Source organism: Lithobates pipiens, unplaced genomic scaffold, assembly GCF_037356315.1.
Source record: "Lithobates pipiens isolate NorthernLeopardFrog02 unplaced genomic scaffold, aLitPip1_a1.2 Scaffold_27, whole genome shotgun sequence".
NCBI classification, from domain to species: domain Eukaryota; kingdom Metazoa; phylum Chordata; class Amphibia; order Anura; family Ranidae; genus Lithobates; species Lithobates pipiens.
Genome location: NW_027507788.1, coordinates 227420416 through 227440104, shown reverse-complemented (window position 1 = coordinate 227440104; position 19689 = coordinate 227420416). Strand labels below are relative to the sequence as shown.

Below are 19689 nucleotides of genomic sequence, written 5' to 3'. Positions count from 1 at the left end.
TACCTAAATCAAAGTCTGATTTTAACTTCCAGTAGTCTTTTTGTATTGCTAAATCTTCGAGTTCAGTTGCTCTGAAGGAGCTCCACTCTCCTGCAACCCAGTTGGCCTCTTTTCTGGATATCGGTTTGCTTGATTGCATTATTTCTCCAAGTGATAAAAATATAACTGGCGCTCTTAAATTAGATCTTAATATACAATGGCTTCTCAACAATCATTTAAAATGAACACCAATTAATAGCACATTGCTGGCGCGGAGAACGGCGCTGCTTTCCACGGGTTATTTATGGTCCTCAGGAAAACATCCTATCTGCTTTTTTACGGGGTAAAGACTTATAAAGCTAAGCCATGCGTGATTTATTTTTAATGCTCGACACAAAGAAAGATAAAATTTGAATTTTAGCTGCCATTACATCAGCCATTGTTTGTCAGCTAAATGGGAGAATATTTTTAACCTGTCCTCCGGCTATGGCTGTTATCAGTTAACCTTTAGCTATTGTACTTGCTTAAAGAATGGTATAAATGTTGGCTCGTATGTGACTATAGAAAACAAAGTTATTTTTTTTTTCCTTATATTGTATATGAAGGGTCTTAAAAACAGATTGGGGGTGGTGGGAGAAATCATCCCTTCTTTGGTTCCAACTCCTGGGAACTCCGGTGATGAGGTCTCCCATAGTTAGTGTTCACACTTACCTTGTGGGTTTGAATGATCCGGTTTGCCTTTGACTGCTTTGTGTCCCTTGGCATCCTCCATGCCAAACACAGAGGGGCTGATCTGAAACTAGTTGGGGAGAACTCCTTTCTCTATCCTGTCTATCTGACCGAGGAGGAAATGTGGGGGGGGGGGGGGGGGGGGGTCTTGTCAACGGAGACAGACAATGCCAAAAGCCTGGCTGAGGTTCTAGATCAGGGGTCTCCAAATTTTTCAGTACGAGGGCCACATTGTATATTGTACAAATATTTTTAAAATGAAAAAATATGTTTTTTGAATTAACAAATACAGTTTAAATGAATACGTGTTCTAATAAGATTTGTATATATGATTTAGAAAAACAAAGCAAAGTAATTGCAACAGAGTCCCCTTCGGAGTTCCCAACAAAGTCCTCCATACATCAGAGTCCTCCTTACATCAGGGTCCCCATCAGAGTTCCCAACAAAGTCCCCTTTACATAAGATTCCCTATCAGAGTTCCCAACAAAGTCCTCCTTACATCAGAGCCCCCCTTAAATCAGCTTCCCCATCAGAATCTGCCTTACATGAGGGTCCCCATCAAAGATCCCTTACATCAAAATCCCTCTTTCATCAGATTCCTCATCAGAGTTTCCAACAATGTCCTTCTGACATCAAGGTTCCCATCAGAGTTCCCAACAACGGCCCCCCTTACATCAGATTTCTCTTTAGAGTTCCCAACAAAGTCCTCCCTACATCAGATTCCTCATCAGAGTTCCCAACAAAGTCCTCCCTACATCAGATTCCTCATCAGAGTTCCCAACAAAGTCCTCCCTACATCATAGTCCTTCCTTACATCAAGGTTCCCATCAGAGTTCCCAACAAAGTCCCCCTTACATCAGATTCCCCATCAGATTTCCCAACAAAGTCTTCCTTATATCAGAGCCCCCCTAACTTAGATTCCCCATCAGGGTTCGCTTTACATAAGGGTCCCCATCAAAGATCCCAACATGGTCCTCCTTACATCAAAGTCCCTCTTACATCAGTTTCCTCATCAGAGTTCCCAGCAAAGTCCTTCTTACATCATATTCCCTCTTTACAACAGGGTCCCCATAAGAGTTCCCAACAAAGGCCCCTCTTACATCAGATTCCTCATCAGAGTTCCAAACAAAGTCCTCCTTACATCAGAGCCCTTCCTAAATCAGATTATCTATCAGAATCCACCTTACATATGGGTCCCCATCTAGATTCCAACAAGATCTTCCTTACATCAAAGTCCCTCTTACATCAGATTGCTCATCAGAGTTCCCAACAAAGTCCTTCTTACATCATATTCCCTCCTTACATCAGGGTCCCCATAAGAGTTCCCAAAAAAAGTCCCCCTTACACCAGATTCCTCGTCAGACTTCCCAACAAAGTCCTCCCTACATCATAGTCCTTCCTTACATCAGGGTCTCCATCAGAGTTCCCGAAGTCCCCCTTACATCAGCTTCCCCATCAGATTTCCCAACAAAGTCTTCCTTACATCAGAGTCCCCCTTAACTTAGATTCCCCATCGGGGTCCGCCTTACATAAGGGTCCCCATCAAAGATCCCAACAAAGTCCTCCTTACATTAGAGTCCCTCTTACATCAAGGTCTCCATCACATTTCCTAACAAAGTCCCCTTTACATAAGATTCTCCATCAGCGTTCCCAACAAAATCCTCTTTACACCATAGTCCTTCCTTACATCAGGGTCCCCATCAAAGATCCCAACAAAGTCCTCCTTACATCAGAGTCCCACTTATATCAGATTCCATATCAGAGTTCCCAACAAAGCCCCCCTTACATCAGATTCCTCATCAGAGTTCCCAACAAAGTCCCCGCTACCTCATAGTCCTTCCTTACATTATGGTATCCATCAGAGTTCCCAACAGAGTACTCTTTACATAAGATTCCCCATCAGCGTTCCCAACAAAGTCATTCTTACATCATAACCCCCTTTAAATCAGATTCCCCATCAGAGTCCACCTTACATATGGGTCCCCATCAAAGATCCCAACAAAGTCCTCCTTACAACAAAGTCCCCCTTCCATCAGATTACTCATCAGAGTTCCCAACAAAGTCCTCTTTACATCAAAGTCCCCCTTCCATAAGATTCCTCATCAGAGTTCCCAACAAAGTCCTCCTTACATCAAAGTCCCCCTTCCATAAGATTCCTCATCAGAGTTCCCAACAAAGTCCTCCTTACATCAAAAATACCCCCTTCCATCAGATTCCTCATCAGAGTTCCCAACAAAGTCCTCCTTACATCAAAAATACCCCCTTCCATCAGATTCCTCATCAGAGTTCCCAACAAAGTCCTCCTTACATCAAAAAGTCCCCCTTCCATCAGATTCCTCATCAGAGTTCCCAACAAAGTCCTCCTTACATCAAAGTCCCCCTTCCATCAGATTCCTCATCAGAGTTCCCAACAAAGTCCTCCTTATATCAAAGTCCCCCTTCCATAAGATTCCTCATCAGAGTTCCCAACAAAGTCCTCCTTACATCAAAGCCCCCCTTCCATAAGATTCCTCATCAGAGTTCCCAACAAAGTCCTCCTTACATCAAAAAGTCCCCCTTCCATCAGATTCCTCATCAGAGTTCCCAACAAAGTCCTCCTTACATCAAAGTCCCCCTTCCATCAGATTCCTCATCAGAGTTCCCAACAAAGTCCTCCTTATATCAAAGTCCCCCTTCCATAAGATTCCTCATCAGAGTTCCCAACAAAGTCCTCCTTACATCAAAGTCCCCCTTCCACCAGATTCCTCATCAGAGTTCCCAACAAAGTCCTCCTTACATCAAAGTCCCCCTTCCATCAGATTCCTCATCAGAGTTCCCAACAAAGTCCTCCTTATATCAAAGTCCCCCTTCCATAAGATTCCTCATCAGAGTTCCCAACAAAGTCCTCCTTACATCAAAGTCCCCCTTCCATCAGATTCCTCATCAGAGTTCCCAACAAAGTCCTCCTTACATCAAAGTCCCCCTTCCACCAGATTCCTCATCAGAGTTCCCAACAAAGTCCTCCTTACATCAAAAAGTCCCCCTTCCACCAGATTCCTCATCAGAGTTCCCAACAAAGTCCTCCTTACATCATAGTAAATCTTTACATTAGGGTCTCCATCAAAGTTCTCAACAAAGTCCCCCTTACATCAGATTCCCCAACAGAGATCCCAACAGAGTGCCCTTCACATCTGGGTCCCCACCAGTTCCGAACAAACTCCTCCTTACATTAGAGTCCCTCTTACATCAGAGAGTTGGATAAAATCTAGTCGCAGGCCAGAAACTGAAGACCCCTGTTCTAGATCATTGGTAACTTTCTTGATATGGATGTCCTCATGTGCAACCCCTGACATCGTCAAAGGGCCGCACATAGCATTCAGTGTCGGAAAAAGCAGACACATACCAGAATATGATCAAAACTATGACATGGTACCAGAGATGGCCAGAGACTGCGGAATGGAGTTGTTGGAAACAGGGGCCATGCTTTAGGAGATGTAGATTGGAAACGCATTACATGAGACTGCGGGAGACTGTTGCTATAATCGGACAATAGGTAAACACAGATTAGTGACTGAAGGGGCCGCAAAGGGCTGCACAAAAAAATGCTCAAGGGCCACAGGTTGGGCACCAGGTTTCTAGATCTTCCAAAACGACTCTAAAATAGAATAAAGGGACTCAAACTTGAACATCTGTAAAGGAAGATCGAAGAGCACTTACATTTTTTACTATCTGTATTAGTGGTGATTGTGATGGAACACAACAGCTTCCAGGTTTTATGCTGAAATAAAAGCAGTTTAGCGCCTTAGCATGGAGTCCGGTAAAGTTTGTCTTTGTACTCGGCTGCCATTGCTGAGTTCCGAGCAGTCAGAGTTTTATATTTAGACCAGCAAGGGGTGACCGCAACATGTGTCCTTTGTAATTGAGGAGTAAGGAAAATCGGTTTCATGGTTGTCCTCTTCTTAGCGGAGAACAGCCTGCCTCAGCAAACTGTATTTTAAGAATCCCGCGGACATTGCAGGTTTTATTGCGCAAGACTTTGTCCTTTAAAAACATCTTGTAAAAGATTCCGATGCACAAAGACTAATTCATCTCCATATAGGTCTTTATAGGCGACCTGTACTGAAAGACATACAAAGGCTTCCATTGGTAACCTTTTCCTGAAAATCCCAGACCCCTGACTGCCGCGTTGCTCCAAAGGCTCTGATATATTCTGGGTCTTTATCTGGGACTAGCATGCAACAAGCAAAGGCAAAGTGGGGTCATAATTCCTGATCTGCATATTTGTTCTAGGTTGGTGAAGTATAGAAATTATTGGATCAGGATGACAGCCAGGCTAGCTAGCATTTTCAGGACGGTTACTGTGGTCAGGCAGCAGCTACAGGCTAGGCGACATACCCGTACTTCGCCTAGCACATGTGTACTAGAGCACCCCCCACCGGGGCACGCAGCAGCGCAATCCCGTGACCGCTGTGTCCAGTGGACACAGCAGATCGTGGCGCTTGTTACCTAGTCATAGCGATCGCATGATTACAATTTAAGCAAAGCAGTCATGATTTGCTTCCATTCATAACTGTTTTGCTTACTATTGTGATGCTGTGATTGACCCACAGCTATCACATGGTACCTGAGCCAATCACAGCCCCCTGTACCATGGGATTAGCTGTAGCCAATCACAGATCACAATAGTAAGCAAGCTGTCATGAATGACAGCTAAAACTTTTGTTTATAACAGTGATTATCACTCTTATAAGCAATAATAGTGCAAAAAATAAATCCCTGATCACCCCCCGAGTAATACAGTGTCACTATGATGACACTGAACTACTCTGATGTCAGGATGTAAACAAACAAAACAGTGCTAATCTCTTCCTATGCATTGGGTTTTCTTTATCCACTTGACCTCCGGATGGTGTTACCCCCTTCATGACCAGACATTTTTTTGCTATTCAGCACTGTGCTACTTTAACCACTTGCCGACCAGTCGCCGTCATTATACTGCAGCAGGTTGGCTCTATTGCGTGAATGACCGCAAGTGTACATCGCTTCATGCTATAAATACAGTGGGCACGTGGCTGGAGCCGATTCGCAAGGCCCACGGCTGCGATGTCCGCCAGCCACCCGCGATCGCTCCACAGAGAGCCAGAACGGGGATCTGTTAATGTAAACAAACAGATCCCGGTTCTTTCCGGGGAGTTCAGAGTGATTGTCTGTTCCTAGTGATTAGGAACAGCGATCTCTCTGTACTCCCAGTCAGTCCCCTAACCCCATAGCTAGAAACACCTCCTAGGGAACACATTTAACCACTTTGATCGCCTCCTAATGTTAACTCCTTCCCTGCCAGTGACATTTATACAGTAATCAGTGCATTTTTATAGCTCTGATCGCTGTAGAAATGTCACTGGTCCCAAAAAAGTGTCTGATCTGTCTGCCGCACTGTCACAGTCCCACTAAATACAGCTAATCACCGCCATTATGAGTAAAATATGTAGAAGAATACATATTGGCTTAAACTGATGAAGAAATTAGTTTTTTACTTTTTTATGGATATTTATTATAGCAAAAAGTAAAAAAAATATTTATTTATTTTTTTGTTTTTCTTCAAATTTGTCGGCCTTTATTTGTTTATAGCGCAAAAAAAAAAAAAAAAACGCAGAGATGATCAAATATCACCAAAAGAAAGCTCTATTTGTGTGGAAAAAAAAGAACATCGAGTTTGATAGTGTACAACGTCGCACAACCACACAATTCTCAGTTAAAGCGACACAGTGCTGTATAGCAAATGGCCTGGTCCTTCCAGTCCTTAAGTGGTTAACTGGTAATTGTGCAGTCATGCAACCCTGTACGTAAATGTAATTTTTTTTTTTTTCCAGGCGATCATTTTTTATATAATTTTTTTACAATTTGTATCATTTGAAATTTATATCACTTTTTTGAAATTTTATATCATTTTTTTTTCACACAAATAGAGCTTTATTTTGGTGGTATTTAAAATGGTTGTAAACCCTTACAAACCACTTTGACCTACAGGTAAGCCTAGATTAAGGCTCACCTGTAGGTCCAAGAAATATCTCCTAAACCTACACGGTTTAGGAGATATTTACCCGAAGACAGCCACCGCTGTCTATGGCGCATGCGCCGTAGACAGCGGTGCACTGGGCAGGCCGCAGATCGCGGCGATATGCCACAAGTGTCGGCTCCTGTGCGCATGTGCGGGAGTGACGCCGGAGCCGCGAGACCCGGAAGTCACTCCGGGATACATGGCAGCGGCGAACATGAAGACGGAGGACCTCTTCGGGGGCTTCGTTCTCAGGTAAGTTATTCATAATGAGCTACTATGCTATGTATACTAGCTCATTATGCCTTTGCCTTGCAGGGTGTGTTTTTAATTTTTTTTATTTTTTTCCCTTTACTTCACCGCTGTTTTTTTGTTTGTTTGTTTTTTGTTATACGAAAAAATGCTGAACATTAAATAAAAACAATGTATTCTGCTACATTTTTTTATTGAAAATAACCCAAATTACTGTATATTATTTAGTCGGTGTGAAAGTTAGTTATAGAGTTCACAAACTTTGGTACTGTTATACAGTATATGCTGTAATTGAAAGTCAATCAATCCTGATGTAATCTCATTTCTTGAGGCTGGAAAACACCAGGACAGGACAAATACCCCCCCCCCCCCCCAAATAAATTATTTTTGGAAAGTAGACAACCCAAGGTATTTAGTAAGAGCCATGTTGAGTTTTTTTTTTTAAATTGTAATATTTTGTCACAAATTTTTGGAAAATTAATAATAATAAAAAAAAAAATCTTTCATGATTTATTTTTTTACATACTACCACCAGTGCAGTACAGCGTCATCAAATGACATGTATGGTGGTGATCAGGGATACTGACCGATGACAGTATATATATATATATATATATATATATATATATAAAGAATAATAACAATACAAAAATTTATTTTTTTCCATTTTTTTTTACATGCTGACATCAGAGTGTTGTTCAGGGTCATCATAGTGACACTATTACTTTCACTGTTATGAGTAATAGTTTTAGTTGTCATGAATAGCTTTAATTCATGACAGCTTGCTTACTATTGTGATCTGTGATTGGCTACAGCTAATCCCATGGTACAGGGTGCTGTGACTGGCTCAGGTACTATGTGATAGCTGTGGGCCAATCGCAGCATCACAATAGTAAGCAAAACAGTTATGAATGGAAGCAATTCATGAATGTTTTGCTTAAATTGTAATTATGTGATCGCTGCCACCCCTCTGAAAAGTGTTTTCCGTGGTGGATCCCTTTTCAGAATATGTTTGATAGGAGGTGAGGAGGCAATATGTCTCCTCACCGCCTGTATTAACCCTTAAAATACTGACCTATTGTGACACAACTGCTTGTGTTGCATGTGGTTGTGGCATGGCGCCGTTCACTCCAGTCTGCAAGTGCCGCCTACCTACACACCTCATAAGCAGCCCAATGACCAACCGAAGGAGCATGCATGCAGGCTGACAACAACAGTAATTGCAACAGTCACTTAGCGTTTTCACCCTTCAACAGGAAGTGCTGTTACTGGCAGGATCTCCAGGTAGGACTAGGGATGGGCCAAACAACAAACCCCACCCCCACCCCACCCCCGCCGGTTTGGGTCGCACCAGAACATAGACCATAAAGTCTTTGGGACACGAACATGAAAAAATCAAAAGTGCTAATTTTAAAGGCTAATATGCAAGTTATTGCCAAAAAAGGGGTTTGGGGATCAATGCAAAAAAAAAAAACTTTTAAAAACAACAATTTTTTTCAGGAGCACTGATTTTAAAAATGCTTAAAGAGGTTGTGTACCCGCATGACAAAAAAAAAGTTTTCTAAAAAAAAAAAAGTTTCCCGCAGCGTCTGCCGGACCTTTGGCAGGGCATTCACAGCGCATGCTCCGCTGATGTCAGCGGCTGCATGCAAAGTGAATATCTCCTAAACCGTTCAGGTATTTATTTTACCTACAGGTAAGCATTATTATAGACCTTATTATAGGCTTACCTGTAGGTAAAAGTTAATAAATTGGGTATACAACCACTTTAAAGTGAAACAATAAAAATGAAATATTCCTTTGAATAGTGTGCCTGGGGGGATCCCCTTAATCTGCCTGTAAAGTGGCGCATCTGTGCCATGTATAGAACATGCCGCCGCAAAATGACATTTCTAAAGGAAAAAATTGAATTTAAACTTGCTCACGGCTGTAATGTATTGCCGGCGTGGGTTCCCCCCCAAAATCCATACCAGACCCTTATCTGAGCATGCAGCCTGGAGGACGGGATGGAGGGGCGAGCGAGCAACCCCCGAACCATAGCAGGCCACATGCCCACAGCATGGGGAGGGTGCCTTGGGGTCGGCGGCGAGCGCGCGATGGCAGGGCGGCAATTTCGACTGGACGTACCTGTACGCCAGTTTGCCTGCCTGTGCCATTCTGCCGAGGTACATCGTCGTGCGCCGGTCGGGAACTGGTTAAGATCATTGCACTTCTAATGCCGCCCTCCGCCTCTAACACCGAGAACTGAGTGATCAAAAACCGCTGATCACTTGGTTCTCAGGCTTCAGTTGCCGCGTACACACGACCGAATTTTCCAGAAGACTAGGTCCGACGGATTCAGTCCGTCGGACAATCCTAACGTGTGGGGGCTAATCCGATTGTTTTTCATTAAAAAAATCAGATGGACCTAGAAATGGAACATGTTTCAAATCTGTCCGACGGACTCAATTCCTATCGGGAAAACCGCCCGTCAGAACTCCGCTGAAAAGTCCGTCAGGAAGACCGTCGGACCTAGTCTGCCGGAAAGTCCGGTCGTGTGTACGCGGCATGATACATTGAAGTGATACAAAGACGTATTTTTGATGCTCCTGCGTTATGATAACAGATTAAAATGAAATCTAAGGAGTGGTGTCCACGTGAGCCTCTTCTCCTCTGCGGGCCTCAGACTCATCTCCTCCAATGTCTGACCTTTCAGAACATGAAACAGTTTCACCGCGAGCCTCATCAAGTGTCATCGGTGACCTTTGTATTTCTACACAACGTTATTCAGACGATTCTGCTCCTGCGAAAAAGGTTCATCCCTTACAAATTCCAGATTTACCCTACAAGAAAAAACTGACAGATGACGATATAAAAGGAGACGTTTGGGATTTCAATATAACAAACATACATAAATCACCTACATGGTTGCAGCATCGATCCGATGTTATATCTGTCCCCCTCCGCCTCTAACATCGAGAACTGAGTGATCAAAAAACGCTGATCACTTGGTTCTCGGGCTTCAGCTCTATGTGCTCTGCCTCTCCAGCGCTCACCCTAGTGCCAGGCTCTGGAAGTGGTGGGAGCGTGGGATCCCTGCAGAGCCTTGGCCAGGCGAGTGACATCACCCGACAGCAGACTTCAGACCATCCCTGCGCTTTAGTTCCCGGGTCTGTACACCTGCTGAGCAGGCATATAAAAAATGTTGAGACTACTCATGGGGAGGGAGGTATCTGGGGACCCCCTTCTTATTAAATGAGGCTTCCAGATTATAATAAGCCCTCCTGCAGACCCTATAACCACCCTTCAGAGCCTGGACCGGTTGAGTGACGTCAGCAGACTTTAGACCATACTTGTGCTGAGTTCCCGGGTCTGTACACCCGCTGTGCCCATTATGAGGGGTTCCCACCATCCCTGTGCTGAGTTCCCGGGTCTGTACACCCGCTGTGCCCATTATGAGGGGTTCCCACCGTCCCTGTGGTGAGTTCCCGGGTCTGTACACCTGCTGTGCCCATTATGAGGGGTTCTCACTATCCCTGTGCTGAGTTCCTGGGTCTGTACACCCGCTGTGCCCATTATGAGGAGTTCCCACCATCCCTGTGCTGAGTTCCCAGGTCTGTACACCCGCTGTGCCCATTATGAGGGGTTCCCACCATCCCTGTGCTGAGTTCCCGGGTCTGTACACCCGCTGTGCCCATTATGAGGGGTTCCCACCGTCCCTGTGGTGAGTTCCCGGGTGTGTACACCCGCTGTGCCCATTATGAGGGGTTCCCACCATCCCTGTGCTGAGTTCCCGAGTCTGTACACCTGCTGTGCCCATTATGAGGAGTTCCCACCATCCCTGTGCTGAGTTCCCAGGTCTGTACACCCGCTGTGCCCATTATGAGGGGTTCCCACCATCCCTGTGCTGAGTTCCCAGGTCTGTACACCTGCTGTGCCCATTATGAGGGGTTCCCACCATCCCTGTGCTGAGTTCCCGGGTCTGTACACTCGCTGTGCCCATCATGAGGAGTTCCCACCATCCCTGTACTGAGTTCCCAGGTCTGTACACCCGCTGTGCCCATTATGAGGGGTTCCCACCATCCCTGTGGTGAGTTCCCGGGTCTGTACACCCGCTGTGCCCATTATGAGGGGTTCCCACCATCCCTGTGCTGAGTTCCGGGTCTGTACACCTGCTGTGCCCATTATGAGGGGTTCCCACCATCCCTGTGCTGAGTTCCCGGGTCTGTACACCTGCTGTGCCCATTATGAGGGGTTCCCACCATCCCTGTGCTGAGTTCCCGAGTCTGTACAGCCACTGTGCCAATTATGAGGGGTTCCCACCATCCCTGTGCTGAGTTCCCGGGTCTGTACCCCTGCTGTGCCCATTATGAGGGGTTCTCACCATCCCTGTGCTGAGTTCCCGGGTCTGTACCCCTGCTGTGCCAATTATGAGGGGTTCCCACCATCCCTGTGCTGAGTTCCCGGGTCTGTACCCCTGCTGTGCCAATTATGAGGGGTTCTCACCATCCCTGTGCTGAGTTCCCAGGTCTGTACACCTGCTGTGCCCATTATGAGGGGTTCTCACCATCCCTGTGCTGAGTTCCCGGGTCTGTACACTCGCTGTGCCCATCATGAGGAGTTCCCACCATCCCTGTGCTGAGTTCCCGGGTCTGTACACCCGCTGTGCCAATTATGAAGGGTTCCCACCATCCCTGTGCTGAGTTCCCGCGTCTATACCCCTGCTGTGCCAATTATGAGGGGTTCTCACCATCCCTGTGCTGAGTTCCCGCGTCTGTACCCCTGCTGTGCCCATCACGAGGAGTTCCCACCATCCCTGTGCTGAGTTCCCTGGTCTGTATACCATCCCTGTGCTGAGTTCCCTGGTCTGTATACCCGCTGTGCCCATTATGAGGGGCTCCCACCATCCCTGTGCTGAGTTTCCGGGTCTGTATACCCGCTGTGCCCATTATGGGGGGTTCCCTCCTGCCTAGAAGACAAATAACATTGTTTGTGTCTTAAGTTCCGTACACAGGAAATTTTAAGCATGCTGGATTTCTAGCAATATCATTAGGATAGTTTTGTTGTATATGCAGAGAGTGTACTTGGCCTGAAAAAAAGAAAACAAATGCAACCGCCACTTCTAATGACTGGTAATCTGCAATATATGACAATTTTGTACTTAGGTTTGGACAAGGTTCAATCTTCAGACTTGAATCAAGACGGCACCGTACCCAACCCAACAGCTGCACCCAGAGCTCAGACACTTTCTGGGTGTAGCAAAGTATAAACTGGCAGAGGTTTGAGAATATTCCGAATTTCTCCTGACTACCAACTCCCCGTGCAGATGTTTGATTGCCAATGAACTGGGAGATGAAAGGAAATCTTATCACGCAAAGACGTTTTCTGCTGTATTTTCTGAACTTGTAGGTCAGATCAGAAGAAGTGCGGTCAATATTCCGGCGGGTAATTCTGGAATATTTATTGAAATAACATTGTAACAGCTTTCATTACTGCTTCTAATGCATTTTTTATTTTATTTATTTTTTTCAAAATGTTTAAAAAATGGTTGTTATTGTTATTGTTTGTTGAGTGTTCTTTGTAGCTTTACACACGTGTGTCCTCAAGATGTGCAAAAGATTTCCACAACACAAGCAACAAAAAACAGGTTTGCTTCATCTGAACTTCAGCACAAATCCCGGACGAGCCCCCAATTATATTTCTTTGCCTTTTAAGTTTACTTTCCTGTAATGAGTGTTTTATAAATAGACCTCTTAGGCCGCGTACACACGCGGGGACTGTTCGCCCAACTTTGTCCGTCAAACAGTTTCGGCAAACAGTCCGCTCAAAATTAGCATGGACGGACATGGCCACACACGACGTACGAACAGTTTGCTGAAACCGTGCGCGATGACGTGAACGGCACGTACGACGGGACGAAAAATACGACGTCCTATACACTGCATTATAACTTTCGGCGTGTAAAGCCTTTCTGAGCATGCGCGGAACTTAGTTTGTCGAACAAGCCTACACACGAGGGAACTGTTCGCTGAAACAAGGTTTCAGCGGACAGTTTTTCGGAAATTCCGAAAAACCTTGTTCAGCGGACTGTTCGCTGAAACTGTCCGCTGAAAGCCCACACACGAGCGGACTGTTTGCCGAAACACTGTTCAGCGGACAAAGTTGGGCGAACAGTCCCCGCGTGTGTACGCGGCCTTAGAGTTCAATTTTCTTTAGGAATTTGAGTAGAAAAAGCCTGTCCCCTGCCAGCATGCTGCAGAGAGGGAACCGTGCTTTCTGGGTTAAAGCAGTGGTCTCCCTGCAGAGGTCTGACACTCGCCCCAACTGATTAGGACGTATAACGCTACAATCAGCAAGACTCAATGGCTCAATCTGTAAGACTTCACACACCTTTTGTTTTAAAGCTGAACTCTGAGATCTGAAGATCTGTGTTGTACATTGGTCCATCTTGGCACAATGTAAGCATGTACTGTATATCGCATACCGGAGGGGCCACTGGGCAAGCTGACAATCGCTGTAGCAGGTGGCACATCTACAGTGATCGCCGCCATCTTTGCGGTCTTGCTCAGGTTCTATGTGAGCGGCTTCTCCTTACTGACCACAGGCGGTCGTCCACTTGATCTGCGGCCATTCATAGGTCGTGGAGATTGTGATGGCACAACGCTATCTCGACACACGACCCAGGAGATCATGACTATCACTGTAGAAGCGCCTGCTGCTACCATTAACTTCTTCAGCTCTGCGCTATAGCCGAATGACGGCTACAGCGCAGACCTACTTTGCCCGTAGGATGTCAATACACATCCTCTCATGCCCGAGCGGCCTGCACGCCCCCTGCATGGTGCACACGGCGCGCTCTGTGATCAGTGAGTCTATGAGACTCGGCTGATCACAGATCGGAGTAAGGGGTCTATCCCGACCCCTTACCACGTGATCAGCTGTCAGCCGATGACAGCTAATCATGTGATGTAAACAGAGCCGGTAATTGGCTATTTTTTTTCTCCTCGTGCTGATAGCGTGAGGAGGAAAAAAAACAGATCACCCATGGCTCGCAGAGGGATATCGGTTCCGATTAAGGAGAGCTCCTGGCCAGCTCATCTGTGCCACCTGCCAGTGCCACCCATCAGTGCCCACAGTGCCACCCATCAGTGCCCACAGTGCCACCTATCAGTGTCACCAATCAGTGCTTCAGCAACAGTGCTGCCCATCAGTGTCACCTACCACTGCCACCTATCAGTGCCCATGAGTGCCATCTATCAGTGGTACCTATCAGTAACACCTATCAGTGCCACCCATCAGTGGCCATCAGTACCACCTTATCTGTCCCCATCAAAGCTGCCTTATCTGTGCCTATCAGTGCCCATCAGTGCAGCCTTATCTGTGCCCATCAGTACCACCTTATCTGTCCCCATCAGTACCGCCTTATCTGTCCCCATCAGTGCCCATCAGTGCAGCCTTATCTGTCCCCATCAGTGCCACCTTATTTGTGCCCATCAGTGCAGCCTTATCTGTCCCCATCAGTGCCGCCTTATTTGTGTCTATCAGTGCCCATCAGTGTAGCCTTATCTGTCCCCATCAGTGCCGCCTTATTTGTGCCTATCAGTGCCCATCAGTGTAGCCTTATCTGTCCCCATCAGTGCCGCCTTATCTGTGCCTATCAGTGGCCATCAGTGCAGCCTTATCTGTCCCCATCAGTGCCGCCTTATCTGTGCCTATCAGTGGCCATCAGTGCAGCCTTATCTGTGCCCATCAGTACCGCCTTATCTGTCCCCATCTGTGCCGCCTTATCTGTCCCCATCTGTGCCGCCTTATTTGTGCCTATCAGTGCCCATCAGTGCTGACCAGTGACGCCTCATCAGTGCCCATCAATGAAGGAGAAAAATTACCTGTTTGCAAACTTTTATAACAAACTATGAAACTTTTTTTTTCCTTCAAAATTTTCCATCTTTTTTTTTTGTTTGTTTAGCAAAAAATAAAACCCCCAGAGGTGATTGAATACCACCAAAAGAAAGTTCTGTTTGTGTGATGTGTACAGTGTTGTATGACTGGTAATTGTCATTCAAAGTGCGTCAGCGCTGAAAGCTGAAAATTATCCTGGGCAGGAAGGGGGTTTAAGTGCCCAGTAAGCAAGTGGTTAATATCAGTTTCTGGAGCGGTCCCTCAGATATGAGATATGTATACTTACATTGTGCCAAGCTGGACCAATGGAATTGTACAATACAGATCATACCTGCACTTCAGATTTAAAGTGGTTGTAAACCTCAGACATGAAACGTGAACAAAGCATATCCCTCTATAGCGGGGGTCTCAAACTGGCGGTCCTCCAGCTGTTGCAAAACTACAAGTCCCATCATGCCTCTGCCTGGGGGAGTCGTGCTTGTAACTGTCAGCCTTGCAATGTCTTATGCCGCGTACACACGGGCGGACTGTATGGCGTACTTAGTCCGTCGAAACACATTTCAGCGGACAGTCCACTCGTGTGTGGGCTTCAGCGGACTTTTTCAGCGTGCAGTCTGGAGTACTAAGTATTTTGGTTTTTTCGAAATTCTGTCCGTCAGACTTTGGTTTCAGCAGACAATCCGCTCGTCAGTAGGCTAGTTCGACGGACTAAGAATGGCGCATGCTCAGAAAGGATTTACACGGCGGAAGGGTGCTTTGCTGTGTATTGGACGTCGTTTTTCTAGTCCCGTCGTACGTGCTGTACACGTCATCGCGCAAGCTTTCGACGGACTGTTTGTGTATCCGTGTGTGGTCAAGTCCGTTCATTCGAAAGTACGACGGACTGTCCGTCGGATTGTATGACGGACTAAGTACGCCATACAGTCCGCCCGTGTGTACGCGGCATTATGGAACTTGTATTTTTGCAAAAGCTGGAGGACCGCCAGTTTGGGACCCCCGCTCTATAGTGTGTTCTTGTGTCAATCCAGAGAACCAAGTGCCATTTCTATCTGCTGCCCCCTTCCTCTGCTATCTGCGCGAGTCACTCCTGACAAGTTTTCCTGACACCAAGAGATAAAAGGTGACACGGGAGGGAGCTCCAGTACACAGCCTGTGATTGACAGCCTCAGCTCTGTTCCTGTGTGCTGTGTGAAAAAGGGGATGGGGAGTCCCGGGCCTCCAATCAGCTCTCAATGAGCTCTGCAGGGTGTCATTTCATCTCCCTGCCCCTGTTTTCTGAAAACTCAGACAAGCTTTACACATTCTGGACTGTGAACAGATGTAGAGAGAAGACTGCAGAGAAACAGGTACAACATATGTAGGAGGATTTGTTTCATCTCTGTGTATCACCCGAGGCCGGTCACTTCACTGGAGCTATGGAAGGTTTACAATCACTTTAAAAAACAAAAGGTGTGCAAAGTCAAACAGATTAAGCAATTGAAGTTTGCTGATTGCAAAGCTATAGGTCTTGATTGGTGGGGCATGTCAGTTCTCTTCGGAGAGACCGCTGCTTCCCCAGGGACATAGGTGTGCAGCACAGCCCATTACATTAGGGTGTGCACCTCAAAGCTCATACACATCGAAGCATAGTAAACGGTGATTACAATGCTTCAGTTTGTGAATGTACGCAGTGAGTGAGTGTGTTCACTGTGTTCAATAAGAAAAGGATGGGGTTGGTAAATGGCATATTGACCCTGCTCTCCATTATGAAACATCCCCCGCATCAGGGGGGAGAGGAGGGAAGCCAGCAGCACTGCAGAGGACACAGGGGGGGGGGGCCTGGGCAGTAGGGGGAGTGGGCACTGAACAGATTGATTAGAGTGTGCCCAGACACACCTGGCACACCCCCTGCGCATGTCTTTGCACACGGAGAACAAGGCGCCTTTTGTGTCAGCCTATCGCAGATCATCCTTCAGTTATTATCACTGATTCGGGAAGATCGATTTCTTCATTACAAGGGGGAAGGCGGGGGGAACGCAGGGGGGAACGTGGGGGCAACCCGAGGGAACGCGAGGGGATGGCGGGGGTAACGCGGGGGGAAGGCGGCAGGAACATGAGGGGAAGGTGGGGGGAAGGCGGGGGGAAGGCAATTCCGGTGCCTCCAGCACTGAATGTCTGTAATGGCAAAAGGGGGGGGGGGGAATCTTTTGTTGCTGAGGGGGATTTTATGTTGCTGAGGATGTCAGTTAATGGGAGAGATCTACAGTTAAAGGAAGGGTCTATGTATGCCGGCTGCTGGGAGATTTATTGCTACTGGTGGGGATCTATTGTTGCTGGGGTGTATCTACAGTATTGTTGCTGAGGGTATTTTCTTGCTAGTAGGGATCTATTGTTGCTGGGCGGGATCATTATTTTTGGGAGCAATCTATTGTTGCTGGGGGGTCTGTTGTTGCTGGGAGGGATGTTTTTTTTTTGGGGGGGGGGATCTATTGTTGCTGGGGGGGTCTATGGTTGCTGTGTGATCTATTATTTTGGGCCTTCTATTGTTGCTGTGTGATCTATTATTTTGGGACTTCTATTGTTGCTGGGTGATCTGTTGTTGTGGGGGGGGGGGGGGGGGTCTATTGTTGCTGGGAGGAATCTGTTGTTGCTGGGAGGGATTTTTATTTTTTTTTGCTGGGAGGAATCTGTTGTTGTGTGATCTATTGTTGGGGGGATGGGGTGGATCTATTGTTGCTGTTTGATTTATTGTATTTGGCGGTTCTATGGTTGATGGGTGATCTATTGTTGGGGGGAGGGGGGTCTATTGTTGGGGGGTCTATTGTTGCTGGGTGATCTATTCTTGGGGGGTTGTATTGTTGCTGGGTGATCTATTGTTGGGGGGGGGGGGTGGGTCTATTGTTGCTGGGGACGTTATGAGCAAATCCCATACAAACCACAGTACTCAGTACCAAAAGATAATACTTGGCTATGTGTTCTTTAAAAGGGGCGGAGACAAGGGGTGAACGGGGCGGTCCCTGTAATATTAATGCATTTCAGAACACCGACCAATAGAAGGAGGGATACAAGTTCTATAGACGTGTAATTATTTATTGTTGGTATATATATATATATATATCAAGGAGCTTACAATCTAAATTCCCCTTCTCACATACATACGGGGGCCACTTACCCTCCCAGCACATCTATGGAATGTGGGAGGTACATGCGAACTCCATGCACCCTGGTTGGAATTTGAACCGAGAACCTCAATGTTGAAGTGCTAACCACTGAGCCACCATGCTGCCCCCCCTGTTTATACAAGCTCTATAGGGATTTCTCTTACTTTACTTACGTTTTTTCTTGTGTTGCAGGTATGTCACCACGCTGATTGCCAACAAATGAATCAAAAAAACCCTTTGAACCTGTGCGAGACATGTGACATCAAGTTCCACAGCGCCATGCACTTTGATCGACACATACGCTTTGACCTCCCCCCTCAAGGTAAGGACCTATGTTTTCTTGGGTGAACCGTCTATGACAGGGGGTGTCAGACGCCATCTCATCGCTGGCCGCATCCGCATTATGGTTGCCATCAAAGGGGGTGGTTTTATCTGTAAGACTAGGTGTCCAGAGCACCCCCTTATATTAGATGTCAAGAAACCCCCCCCCCATCAGCAGTCAAGAGACCCTTACATCAGAGGGCTCCCCCTTTACCTTGTGCTGCTGCTGGGAAGAAGCTGAGGACGGAGCTGGCAAAGCAGAAAGCACAGAGTCTGGAGGAGGACCAGAGGAGGGCTGAAGTCAGCAGCCGGAGTCTGCTGAATCCTGAGACCCGGGGTGGCAGAGAGGAGGGGGTGCTGTGTCTGCACGGAGAGGCGTAGGATCTGTAGGAGGAGTACTGCTGCCGACTGCTGAGATGGGGGGGGGGGGGGAGGCAGAGATGAGCCTCTCTCTGGCTTCACGGAGAAGCGCAGAATGCGGTGGAGGAATTCTGTCCTCTATGTTGTTGACTGCTGAGACGGGGGAGCAGAGATATACCTCTCCTTTGGCTCCACGCAGGGGGTGTAGGATCTGTAGGAGGAGTCCTGTCCTCCTCTCTGCTGCTGAGACGGGGGAAAGGGAGGCGGGTAGAGATGATCTTCTCCCCGGCTACATGGAGAAGCGGAGGAGTTCTGTCCTCCTCTCCGCATCCCATTGCTGGGGCAACGTAAGGGTGGAGATAAGGGGAGTGCCACAGCTGCAGGAGAAGTGCAAGGCCACATGAAATGCCCAGGCCTTGTGTGTTGACCCATATGGTTTCCCCCGCTCCTTCCATGAGATTTTATAAAGATCATATAGACTAGAGCTGCAATTCTCATCCAGAGTTCAATGGAATGGAACCCCGAGGTTATTCAAGACGTTGTGAGGGGTTTCCTGAGCTGTGGTTGGTTGACCTTCCATCTGATGGTACCTACAGATTTTCGGGACCAACGCTGTTTGTCAGAATCAGCGCCATTACAACAATGATCTTTTATAGCTATCTGTAATAATGACCGCCACTGTAAGGAGCATTTTTGCCATTGACTCTGGTTTTAGAACTGCTTCAAAGTAAGGGTTCCTCAAGACCTGAAAATGATGGTACCTGCATAGTTCTGGAACCAGTGCTACTTTTCAGAACCAACGGCATCTGTATCAATGACCACCTCTGTAAGGGGGGCATTGTTACTTCTGACCACCAATGCAAGGGGCATTTTTGCCATTGACTCTGGTTTTAGAATTGGTTATAGTAAGGGTTCCCTCGAGACCTGAAATGTATTTTATGTGTTTTTCTGGGGTAAAAAGGTTGAGAAAGGCTGGTCTAGAGCAGTCATTCTGGA

General features: G+C 46.8%; 1 protein-coding gene across 4 annotated transcripts in view; it reads left to right on the top strand.

Moving 5' to 3' along the window:
- PLEKHG5 (pleckstrin homology and RhoGEF domain containing G5) overlaps positions 1-19689 on the top strand; it is a 504862-nt gene that overhangs the window by 244753 nt on the left and 240420 nt on the right. For all 4 annotated transcript variants that reach the window (XM_077458334.1, XM_077458335.1, XM_077458337.1 and 1 more), the window contains one exon: positions 18205-18334. In XM_077458334.1, coding sequence (XP_077314460.1) covers positions 18205-18334 — 130 coding nt within the window. The remainder of the gene's footprint in view (positions 1-18204; positions 18335-19689) is intronic.